This window comes from Spodoptera frugiperda, chromosome 26 (genome assembly GCF_023101765.2).
Source record: "Spodoptera frugiperda isolate SF20-4 chromosome 26, AGI-APGP_CSIRO_Sfru_2.0, whole genome shotgun sequence".
NCBI lineage: Eukaryota > Metazoa > Arthropoda > Insecta > Lepidoptera > Noctuidae > Spodoptera > Spodoptera frugiperda.
In genome coordinates, this window is record NC_064237.1 from 839,665 (window position 1) to 852,709 (window position 13,045).

Below are 13,045 nucleotides of genomic sequence, written 5' to 3' on the forward strand. Positions count from 1 at the left end.
ACCATAGACAATGAGTTAAAGGCTGCCATCTCTTTAATAAAACCTTCATACTCACCAGTAGTCATGACAACAACCTTGTTTACAGGTTGCCCAGCAACCGTCAAAGCAAACATCAAGTCTTCTGAACTGACAATATATTTTATCTTTTAATATTTCCTATTTTATTATACAAATATTACTAAATATATTGTACAATAACTTAAAAGACTGATATATAAAATGGGTGATGTAAAGAATTTGGAGTCTTATGCTATCATTGGCTTTGATGGTAAGTAAAAATATTTTGAGATATTTGTTAGTTGGCATATAAAGCAACAGATACTGTGAACAAGTTGCGGTATTTATGAGATCAACAGGTGCTATCTAGAGTAGGTATCCCATGCTGATAAAATGATATGGGTAATAATGATACACGCGTAATATAATGTTTTAATCAGTGCACTAGCACTCGATCTTTAATTTGCTGCAGCCAACCTGACATAAACACCACCAATTTTTTTTATTTCTATCTCAATCGCAGGCTCGGCTATTCGCGGGCTTAAGGTCCACCCAGACAGTGAACACATAGTGTATCCAATGGGCAACAAGGTCTGCATCCAGGAGTGGAAGACCAAGAAGATGTACTTTCTCAGCGGACATAGCAACAGTGTGTCAACTGTCGCGATATCTCCCAAGGGCACTTTTGTGGGGTCGGGGCAAATAAACCACATTGGGTTTAAAGCTTCGGCTAAAGTGTGGGATTTTAAAAAGAAGATACAAGTTGGAAGTCATGAACTGCATAAGGTGAGTGATTGTTTTGTCTTGTTCCTAAAAATTTAAGAGCGAAAGTAAAAAACGAGCAAGTCAGTACATATGGTTGATGATCGTGCTGTGATAAAGGTAATGTATTTGCCGAAGACAGGACATTATCTCCTTCTTCACTTGGGGATAATTATATTATTGAAACAGAGCATTATACTTACTGACTTACTGTCAGAGGCGGCCTTAGGGGTGGCGAACAGGGCAATCGCCCGGGGCCTCGCTCTTGCAAGGGCCTCGCGCTGCACAACCCAAGCAAAGGTCATTAGGCGGAATCCGACCCGGTCGCGGACACGAATGAAAATGATATCAAATGAAAAAGTATAAATTTACTTAACATTAGGTATAATTTTTTACAAAAAAGTTAGAACCAAAAATAGACGAAATTAAGTCGCAACCTTGACGTACTTCCCAAATCGCTTAATGAAGCTGAAAATTGGTATAGATGTTAACTACATGATTATAAACAAAATGTCAAAAATCCGAATCGATCCGACTTCTACTAACAGAAATATTCAAGGTCAAAAGGTCAAAATTACGGTTTTTTCAATTTTTATTGTACAAATATGTTCAACAGAGTTGTAGATCATACAATTTTCTACAAAAATGGTTCATCACTTTTACCCTTACGACTTTCCATTCGTGAGATATCGCGGTTTTAATGAAATAAAACATATTTTATATAATACTCGCGGGGTTTTACCTGCTGCTCGGCTCCTATTAATTGTAGGTAGCATGATGTTTTATAGCTTATAGCATAATTCGATAAATGGACTAATTAACAAAAAAAAAAAAAACAATTCGATTCGGTCTACTAGTTCTAGAGATTAGCGTGTTCTATTTTTCACAGTTTCAATCGATCCTCGCCTTCTATTAAGCATAGCCTAATGTTTCCTAAATAATAACCTACCTCAATAAATGGACTATCAAACACAAAAGGAATAATTCGATTCGATGTTGTAGTTCTGGAGGTTTGCGCGTTCAAGGATACAAACTCTTTAGCTTTATTTATTAAGTTACTAAGTATTCCGGCGCTGTTTCAATCGCTCTGCTCAGTTCTTATAGACCATTATTATATTGTGTTGAATAATCGATTTATCCAGGAAGCTTATAGGCTATAAAACATCACGCTATGATGATATACTAGGAGCCGAGCAGCGAGTAAAACCGCGCGGGAGTGGTACTTATATTTAAGACTAAAGAGTTAGTTTGAATCTCCTAACGCGCTAATCTCCAGAACTACTACTGCAAATTGTTTTTTTTTTTGTTTTGGATAGTCTACTTATCGAAGAAGGTTAGGCTATAAAATATTACGGTCAACGGGGCCGAGCAGCGGATGAGACCAAGCAGGAGTTTTACTATTATTTGAAGCTGAAGAGTTTGTTTGAACGCACTAATGTCTAGAACTACTGGTTCGCACCAAATTATTATTTTTGTGTTGAATAAATCCATTTATCGAGAGAGGCTATAAAACATCTCGCTACCATTAATAGAAGTTGAGTAGCAGATAAAACTGTGCGGAAGTAGTACTAATATTTAAAGCAGAATAATTTGTTAATATTTAACTATTGACCTGAATCGAATTATTCTTTTTGTGTTAAATAGTCCATTTATTGACTACAATCAATAGTAGCCATGCAGCAGGTAAAATTGCGCGGGAGATAGCGAGTCAAATTCATTGAGTTATGGAAACTATGATTTAATTCTTTAAAAACCGCGATATCTCACGAATGAAAAGTCGTAAGACTAAAAATAATAAACCATTTTTGAAGAAAATTGTATGATCTACAACTGTGTCGAACATATTTTAACGATAGAACTTACCGTTTTCGAGAAAAATGGAAAAAACCGTAATTTTGACCTTCTAACCTTGATTATTTTGTTTACCAATAGTGAGATCGATGGAGATTTTTGACATTTTGTTAATAATGATGTACTTAACGTTTATGCCAATTTTCAGCTTTATGCGAATTATATTAAGGATATTGATCACGCCGAATAAATAATTATGTAAAAGTTAATTTTTCTCCATACTCCCACATCCCACAAGAAAGCGACCCTTACCATGATAAACTAGACACATTTTATTCATATATCCTGATAATTTCATTTCTGTCCGCCGTGGGTTTTTTTCCCATACAATTTGCCCATTGACCTTTAAAAAAATAGAGATTTTTTAAAACTTTTTATTTTGATCCTTAATTACTTATTCAGGTTATAACATAGCGGTAAATTAAAATAAAGTTAGTTACTTAACTAATTCCATTAAATGTCTTGGCAGTGTACTTCCAACGCATTTGTTGCAAAATTACAATAGAAATTTCTAACAGTGTAATTGATAGTACTTGAATATCGCGCCTCGTCAAACATAACAAGTACCTAAACCAAACAACCAGACCTACTTTCGCATCACATACTTTTTACGAAGGACAAAGGGCCTCGCAAAGACCTGCCGCCCGGAGCCTCGCAATGGGTAAGGCCGCCGCTGCTTACTGTCTACTCTCCCCAGGTTCGCGTCGAATCGTTAACATTTTCATCAGACGAGCGCTACATGATATCGCTAGGTGGTCGTGATGATGGCTGCGTGGTCCTGTGGGACTGTTTCGCGGAGTCTGCTACAGGAACAGCAGCAGCAACTAGGCTGACTACAGGAGACGCTGTGACCCTGACCGCCCTCAATTTGAGGGTCAACTCCTTTGTTACGGGTGGCGACTGTAAGTGTTAAGCACTTAGATACCTTTTTACCTGTTTCTGAGACGTGTCGATCTACCTACCTTTTGTTTATGTAGCACCCAAATGCTCCTTTCAATAAAAAAAATCTTATCATTATTACCTATCTGACCACTGTGAGAAGCGAGCTTATTGACACACATCTGCTAGCTCACTCAGAAACATTTTATGGATCCCAAAATTCTAACATTCAGACTAGATATCGAATCCCTTGCTAAGCAATCGGCGACACATTAGGTAGGTACTTACTCATTGGTAGAAACTACATACTCAACTAATGAAGTACCTATTTCTCACGAAAGCTATTACGATATTCCAACCTCGACTGTGTAGTCAAAGTGCATTGTGTAGTGCAGTCATGTCTTTGATTAACTAACATTTTGCAGCCAACCTGAGAGTATGGAACATTCGCGCCGAAAGCAAGAACCTGGACGTGGTAGATGTAGCGCTCGGTAAACTCCGGCGCAGTGTGCGCTGCATCGCCGTTAATAAAACCGATACCTATGGATATGCTGGGACGACGTACGTACTTAACTCTATTTTAATAAATATAAATTTATAGATTTTTTATAATGGACTATGGACATTTGCAACACTACAGGAGTTACCTACAAGTGCGTTGCCGGCCTTTTAGGTCTTTTGTAATCTCACTCACACAGCGAATAATGACACAAGTTGTCAATATCATCCACATTCCTTCAACGTAAGGGAACACGCAATAGAACGCAATGGATTATGGAACCTATACATGAAGTTTTTATCTTCCTTTTGCAAACTCTTCTCTCTAGACTATCCTACTTCTTTTTCATCTAGGACGGGCGACATGATAAAGTTTTCTATAAACTACCCGGCTGACCCGACGGCTTCGGTGAACATGTGCAAGCCGGCGCTGATTGGCTGCCTCGCCAAGTGTGGACCGTGGAAGAAGGGCAAAAGACCGGAATCCGTCTGCTACAGTCAAGGTAGAATACTTACTATTCTATAAACACATATCTAGGTAGGTATCTTCTTTTTACAAACGAGGTCTATTTGAATTTTATTCAGGAATAGAGTCAATTCTCATAATGGACGATGGATGCCTCATCGTGGGTGGTGGAGATGGAACGATCGATATCCTGGACGAGATCAACTGGAAGGGATCCTTCCCCAAAGGCAAAGTACTGGATCCTAACATGCCGTATTTTAAAGCAGTAAGTAATTGTAATGATACTCTGAGATTTAAGCGCCTTTAGGGCTGTGAACAACCATCTCTCTCATCGTTTCCACTAAGGAAGGTGATATAGGATGGCCCAGCTGTCAAGAAAGACACTACTCAGGGGTTAAACAGAACTAATATCATTTATTTATGATATTTTAATATCGAAGATAAATAAGCCCTTCCTAACAAAGTACAACAAACAGTACCTAACAACTACAGGACATATTTTTTTCATGTACCTACTTGCCATTTTACCTTTAAGTACCCTTATTTTCCAGTTAAAATCAACGAAGCTGGAAGGCAGTATAACTTCCTTGGAATTGATGGAGTCTCCCAACCTTCGCGACAACAAGCGGCTCCTGCTAGCTGGTACTAGGAGCAGTGAGATATACGCCATCAACGTGGCCACCTTCAACCCTACCCTCGTCGTCACCTGCCATCGATGTGCTATCAATGATATTGCCTTTCCTGTGTAAGTTTTTTTATGGGATAAGGCGAGCAGACGGGTCACCTGGTGGTAAGCGATCGGCGCCGCCCATGGACACCCACCAACAACACGCAACACCAGAGGTGCCTTGCCGGCCTTTTAAGTTTTGAATTTTTTTAATAACATAGGGCAATAAACTAGCAGACAGGTCACCTCACGGTAAGCAATCGACGCCGCCTATGATCACTCGCTACAAGAAGGCTTACACATGGGTTGCCAGCCGCTTGGGGATGGAAAGTTTGCCCTCCATTTAGTCTTAAATGACTGTTTTCACCAACAACTCCTCATCACCCCAGAATTATCTCTTAACAAAGAGTTATTTACTTATCTTGAGAAACTTAACTAACCCCTTACTTGTACTGTTAAATATCACTGATTGATAAAAACTTGAATGTTGTTAAGTATCACATATCTTAGCTTAGGGCTTCCTTAAAAGTTAAGAGATGTTGTTGAGTGACATCATCATCATCATCAGCCTGCTGCTGAGCAAAGGATCCCCTTAGTCCTCCACGTAGAACGACAAGCCGCCACCTGCATCCTGTTGAGTGACATATGGGCACAAGACTGGCTCTCATTCTAGACTGTTCTCTCTTCAGTGGTATGTCTGGAGTATTCGCGACGGCGGGCTCTGGTGACGTGAGAGTGTGGTGCCTGGAGACGTGTCAGGAACTGCTCCGCATCGTGGTGCCAAACTTCACGTGCTCTACTGTACTGTTCTCAGGAGATGGGAAGTCTATTGTCTCAGGTAAATAAGTACCTATTTAAAACTTAAGCAAATGTTAAGTCAAAGTATTTTACTGAACATTTGAATTTTAAAATAATAATTGTCCATTGGGCTATGATTAATGATTCGGTAAATAGGATCTAGAAGGCACTCTATCTTTCTTCTTTAAATAATTTGTTAAATTCTAAAACAATCTGCTAAAATGCTTCTGTCCACTACTCAACAAGCCAGTTAAAAAAAGAGACTGCTCCACATTACGATTTTCTCCTAAGTCGTGACTGCCTTAAGAAACACAATTTCTCATGCACATGACACCCAAACCCGAAACAACAATTTGTAGATCAAACAAAGAGTTGCTCCGTGCGGGAAGCGAACCCTCTACACACTGCGCGGCAGACAGTTGGCCAGCCACCGCACCAACCTTAGAATACTTACCTACCTACATTAGTAGGCTCATCCTATGTATCCAATTCATCCCATAATACAACAATGTATCTTCCAGCGTGGAACGACGGCAACATCCGTGCGTTCACGCCGCTGACGGGCCGGCTGATGTACGTGATCTTCAACACGCACAACAAGGGCACCTCCGCGCTCGACATGACGGACGACGGCAAGACTCTCATCTCCGGGGGCTGTGAGGGACAGGTAACTGAGTATTATTGTTAAAATATGTAGAACTACCTGACTTTGTTATCAGCATATTATCTTAATCCGGAATACCGCCGTGTCTTTGTTTAATGAAAATGTTACCGGTTTTTGGAGTGGCTCCCCTCGCTCCTTAAAACTCCTCTGATGTTGCAGGTGGCCTTAAGTGTCGCTGATTGCTTATCAGATCTTAACAGATTTTAATGTAAAATATAGGTGCCGAAATCAGGTAGTCTGCGCGTGGCGCAGTAGCCTCCATGCAACGCATAACGATTTCGATTCCATGAATTCGATTGCACGAAGCAAATCTTTATATAATCCGCAAATTGTTGTTCCGGGTCTGGGTGTCAGGTGTATGTGAACTTGTATGTTTGTAAACGCACCCATGACACAGGAGAAAATCCTAGTGAAAACCTTGAATTATAAAAAAAAACTAATCTTAGCCTGACTAAACTCTCTTATCCACTTGTCCAGGTTCGAGTATGGGATATAAGACCGGAGCGACAAACCCTCAAGAAAGTCCTCAAAGAGCACAAGAGCCCTGTGTCTGCCATACAAGTGTCGCCCAATAACAAGGAGGCAGTCAGCGCCGGGACTGACGGCTCCTGCATCATATGGGACCTTATGTAAGTTGAATCTTGTATTTTTTTATGATATAGGGTAGCAAACGAGCATATCGATCGCCTGATGGTAATCGATTGATGCGTCTCATGGACACCTGTAACGCCAGAAGAGTTATCAATGCATTGCTGGACTATTGTGAATGGGGGATAGTGGGGAGGATTGGGCCTTCTGTAATCTCACTGGCTGGGAATAACACAATGTAAGCTTTGTTTGAAATAATTTGTTTCATGCTAGTTTTCTGTAAGGATGTGGTTTAACTCCGATCGGTTTAGCCCAATCGAAGCATGGGTCATCCTCGTGAAAGTTTTGTCTGTGTTTTTTTAATCACAATATTAATTTTTTTGCGACTTTTGGTCATTTTTGTAAGCTTACCAAACGTCACATTACCAAAATCAAAATAAAACTTTGTCTTCCAGTTCGTTATCCCGTCGCCAAGTGATGTACGCGAACACGTTGTTCATGTGTGTGTGCTTCGAGCCACAGGGCTGTCAACTGCTCACCGGAGGATCCGACCGCAGGGTCGCCTACTGGGAGACTGGCAGTGGCAACCTTGCTAGAGAGGTAATATACTACAAACATTATTAAATATGGCCGCATTGGGCATCACTCTAAATGTTCTAGAAGACTTTTATTGGAAAATTACCTAATAATAGGTGTAATTATTTCAGCTGGAAGCTAGCAAAATTGGAGCTGTGAACGGACTTCACATCACTCGGAACGGTGACCTGTTCGTCACGGGAGGCAATGATCAAATGGTTAAGGTGAGGTGAAATAACTATGACAGTAACTTAAGTTATTTTTGTCTAAAAACTATCTTGATAGATACATACTACAATAATGAGACGCTACAATTTACTTATTTATGTTTATGAGCTCCTATTGTGGCACAAAAGTGACCGAGTAACCTGTCTAGTTACTTAAATTGTACTGAATTAATTGAAATGAATGTTTTAATGTCTGGTACGAAGCTGTGGAAGTACCAGGAAGGCATATACACGCACATGGGTCTGGGCCACGCGGGCGCGGTGACGTGCTGCCGGTTCAGCCCGGACGCGCGCTACATCGTCAGCACCTGCGCCGCCGGCAGCATCATCGTCTGGAAGGTGCCCGAGGTATGTACTAGGGGAGCAGGACACTGCAGGCGTTACTTAGATACATTTACCTGCTTTACACACGTATTCAATGTTGGTGTAATATAACACTCGCTTATATTAGTTTATTGTAAACCCAATTATGATAGTATCTGGAGCTGCGTACCACCTAGCGGGTTTACCGGGGCTCCGGCTCGAAAAGCAGGAGTAGGTACATATGGTTTTTAGTCAGTAAGAGTCTGAAACTCCCTCCCGCCTCACCCAAGGCGGGAGAAGTCATTGGATGATTATCCCCACTCAAAAAAAAAGATAGTAAGTGAGTCTATTGCCATAAGTTGTGTGCGAGGCGCTGTGTACTGGTGTGGTTACTAAAGTTATGGTATTTAAACTTTTGCATTTCGATCAACAAGATAGCACACCAGCTAAAGATGCTGATCTTCAGGCTTTGCATTTAGAGCTTCCATGTTACAGTATGAATCACCTTAATTTTAATTCACAGCAATACATCCGCAAAGACCCCCCACCGGCCCCCACGACCCCGCAAGCAGCGGAAACATCAGCGAAGACATTACAAGAAGAGCTCCGACTACCTCTGGCAGAGAAAACCGCGCAGAAAGCGGCCGGAGACCGGCCCTATGTACCATCTGCACCTAACAAGGTAAGCTTATAAAGTTAAATGATAGAAAAGTAACATGTTAGAATTAGATGAGATTCGATTTTCGACCTTATTACTAAGTAATAAAGTTGAAAATTGACTAAAGCAAGGATAGATTGCCTGAAAAAGAGCCTAGCCTTATTGTGGTTAGTTTTGAGATTAATTTGCAGCTCTGCTTTTTTTTTAATGCATGACTTTAAAAACACACAAACGCAAATTAAATGAGTATGAATGTTCAAACAAAAAAAATCCTTCCAAGATTATGGATCAATTCTGAGGTTGTACATTATGCCCACTACTAGAATAAGAAACGATGATGTACATTTCAGTACATATTTACAAAAATAGTAACGAGGTTGTATTTCGTCAGACGGAGAAGATAGAAGCGATGGACACGACGCGCGGCAGCGTGCACTCGACGTGCTGTCCGTGCGACTCGGCGCGCACCAACAACTCCAAAGCTTCCGACAAACCTAAACCCACACCTACCGGGACCAAGTGTTGTAGACCACCCGGTAGCAACAAAACAGGTAACAACAACAATCACTTAAAATGCCTACATATTAACTGAAATATGGATTACACAGGAAATCGAAGAATATTGACTCCAAAGTTATTTTCTGTCCACACTTTCGCCCATGGTAAATAATTTAATCAGACTTCAAACCTTCAAGATCTTTTGATGAAAACTTAATGAAAACTGTTTACTAATTTTTGATATTATGGCAAACAATTCTGGCTATTCAGTTTAAGAAAGGATCTTGATTTAAGCTTTCCGTCCAAACAGTAGGTGTACATAGGCCTTGATATTAAGGCATACAACGACTATTGTATCAATAAATAATATTTTTTGTCCTCAGATAACTTACCGACGCGGACGACAAGTAAAGAATACGTATGCGGCAGTGGCGATAATAAGAAATAAATGTAGTTCAGTCAGTGTTGTTTGTGACTAAGTATCTGAGGGCTTAGTACGAGTTTGTTTTGCGGTTAACGTGATCGAAACGAGGGCGTGTTCGGCGCTCTCATTGGTAGGTCCATTCAAGCCGGCTAATCGGAGCGCCCAACGCTTCGATTCGATTTCGTTAAACGTAAAGCAAATTAGTACTAAGGGTACTGACTATTCAACTATACCGAATTATTTATTTATTATGGCATTTTATAATTAAACGTATTTTGGTGAAACTTATTTTTTTGTCCCTTCAAACATTAAAAGCAAATAAATATAGCTACTGGCTTATTGAGTAACAACATCTAACAAATTAAACCTTAAAAATATGGGTATAAAGTTGAAAATCTATTGTGATTGTTTATAGGTGTAAATCTCTCAAATCAAAAACAACAGATGAGTACATTACAAAGTATTTATCCCTTTATTTCATATTCATACACTTACAACTAATATGATACATATCACATTTAGAAACGCACATACATTAGCATTCTTTAGCTGACAGAACACAGAGTCTTACATTAAGCATTGTGGAATGCAATCAAACATCTGCCGGCTAACATTTATTCAGAACTGGCCTTCAGCTTATTTATTTTGCTTTAAGCTAATTCAGTCTCCTGATACTTTTGTTGTGGAGAAAACTTTATTTCACTGTGACAAAGGTAACAAATTAATATGCATGATAAACCAGACTTGACGCCAATTCAGACAAAACTTACACCAGGTTATGATGCATCATGATATCAACACACAATTATATTTATGTCTTTTAATAAGCTTGTATTGATAGGTAATCATGATTAAGAGTGTGTTCCAAGTATCAGATCAATTGGACATCAGGAAGTGGATTAAATGCCAATTACTAAATAAAGAAAAAAGGGAACCTAAATAAAACTGTTTAGCTAAAAAGGACCATAGTCTGGAAGATTTCACAGAGCCAATACTAGCAATGATGTTTATAAATCGGTGAATTATAATGGTGAAATAAAACATGTTTTACTAGACGAAATGTAGTGACTAGAACTAAAATAATTTTGTATAAACTACTTTTTTAAAATACAACTTCATTATTCCTATAGATATGACCAGTAAAACAAATGTTTCATTAGACTGCACCAAAACAAAACTTGTTTAGTTTTTCATTAAAACCATTATTTCAGTTTATAATTGTGTAGTCATTAGCCAACAAATAGAAGTTTCCAGTAATCGATCACACATAATTGTTCAGTCATCGTGGTGACTCAGAGGTTTTAAGATACCTGCTTCTCACATATGAGTGCTGTTCACAATCAACCTGAAATGCCAACCCACATTGAGTATAATGCGTAAATCTTCTCCATTTGAGAAGAGGCTTTAATCGGTATGGCCCATTTATAGGCTGTTAATGTGATGATATGATTGTGAATCAATCACACGTAACTTTTTGATATGATAACAGCAATATAGGCTCAAGAACTATGGGAATTTACACAGAAAAACCTTCAAGCTGCATTTACCACATTATTTGTTGACCGAACCACACAATACACTTAATAAAAACAGCCAGCTAAGAAACCTTACATGATTAAATATAAAATAACACCTTATTTTTAATATAGTCTCATTATGCCACAGAACTCTGAACTCTAAGTACACTCAGCCCCAAGCTTGGCTCTTACAGTAATGCAACACTAGTTTACCATCAGTACCGAAACACTCATATAAGTTCTTCACTAATTGGTCTGGAGATGGAGCAAATGTCTGGTTCACATAGAGAAACTGAAATACAAAAAAAAAATGTATAGTATACAAAATAGACAGCAATTGTTACAATTTAGTTTATTTGAAATAGACTTTTCATGGAAAACAGATTAATTGATGATTGAAAAAGCAATCACTACTGCCCGTGGACCCACAACATTAGGTAGTTGTAAAACAAATGAGCAAATATGTACTCTGTGGATAAACATATATATTAGAAGAGTACATATTTAGTATGGATGATAGGATTATCATCATTATCATATCAGCCACACAATGTTCACTACTGAACATAGACCTCCCCCAATGACTTCCAGATCGGCTGGTTACAAGATTGTGCTTAATTAGTCACTCACCAATTTCTCATTAGGTTCTAATTTAAGATATTTCTTCACAAACTCCATGATCCAACCAATTGGTTTCTCTGCATCAACTGCCCATTTCTTTTTCTTCATAATGGGGGCATTTCCTGTGGCTTTCAGCAGAATATCAACTGTAACATGAAAACAATCTTTTATAGTTCACTTTATAACAAAAACTTACGTGTGAAGTATTTAATAACAGTGAATGGCACAATTCTGTGATAAACATTTTTAACCTGTGTGCTGTGCCAGAAGATAGATCTATGCAAGACACTATATATTCTCTTGTGTATCATATAGGTACATTATACTGATACAATGGGTACAAAGTCAACTGCAGAACATAGTAGATAGTCAAATGGATCACTAAATAATTATTATACTTAGCTAATGAGAATCAACAATAAGCTCATCATACAAAGGTTTCAGCAAAAGCGTTCTGCATGAAATTACACGCGATAACTAGATGTACTGTCTGTCTGAGAAATACTCAGTGTTTGTATTTATCCTTAATATTATTATCAATAGTCTTACTTTTAACTTTGTTGTCTCCTTTCGAAGAGTCTCCATCTTTTTGTTCACTCTCAATTTTTAAGCTCTCAGTCGCTTGAGATAGGTCTGATTGAACATCGTCAGTTTGCTTGTCGTCACCCATTATTGAATAAGTTTACAATGTATTTCGCACTGTAGCAAATTTAAAATTTTCAAGACTTTCAATAAATCAACAAAGATTTCATGGTTTCTTCTTTCTGTCAGTCACCACAAAACGTCACTGTGATGTTGACATTTACAAGTTGGGATTCTCAATATCGCACCGAAATCGAATAGATTGAAGTTCTATCTTTAATTTCTTCATGCATTTATCATTTTTACAAATGATCAATATTAAAATCGTTCATATCGATTAATAATAATATAATCGACATTGCCAATACCTGCATTGCTGTCGTCATTATGTTGTCTACTCATTTCTCTGTTTGTCTTGTTGTCAGAGAATGTCAAGAGCAAAAATATATTTCCTGCTTTATTCGTACTC

At 38.6% G+C, this 13,045-nt stretch overlaps 2 protein-coding genes across 2 annotated transcripts; one reads left to right on the top strand and one right to left on the bottom strand.

Annotated features, from left to right (window-relative positions):
- The first annotated feature begins 95 nt into the window (after positions 1-95).
- LOC118264462 (cilia- and flagella-associated protein 52) lies at positions 96-10,144 on the top strand. The gene is made up of 16 exons (XM_035576976.2): positions 96-268; positions 521-783; positions 3,308-3,512; positions 3,915-4,050; positions 4,342-4,490; positions 4,573-4,718; positions 5,005-5,198; positions 5,810-5,958; positions 6,440-6,585; positions 7,060-7,211; positions 7,626-7,770; positions 7,878-7,970; positions 8,178-8,321; positions 8,800-8,958; positions 9,326-9,485; positions 9,816-10,144. Exons 1-16 carry the CDS (start codon positions 220-222, stop codon positions 9,878-9,880), a joined length of 2,355 nt encoding a protein of 784 aa, XP_035432869.1. The 5' UTR covers positions 96-219; the 3' UTR covers positions 9,881-10,144.
- Positions 10,145-10,305: 161 nt separating this feature from the next.
- On the bottom strand, positions 10,306-12,789 carry LOC118264464 (autophagy protein 12-like). Its single transcript, XM_035576979.2, has 3 exons — positions 12,544-12,789; positions 12,004-12,140; positions 10,306-11,665 (listed from the first exon to the last, which is right to left on the bottom strand). The coding sequence occupies exons 1-3, from the start codon at positions 12,662-12,664 to the stop codon at positions 11,543-11,545; spliced, it is 381 nt and encodes a 126-aa protein (XP_035432872.2). The 5' UTR covers positions 12,665-12,789; the 3' UTR covers positions 10,306-11,542.
- Between the last annotated feature and the right edge of the window lie 256 nt (positions 12,790-13,045).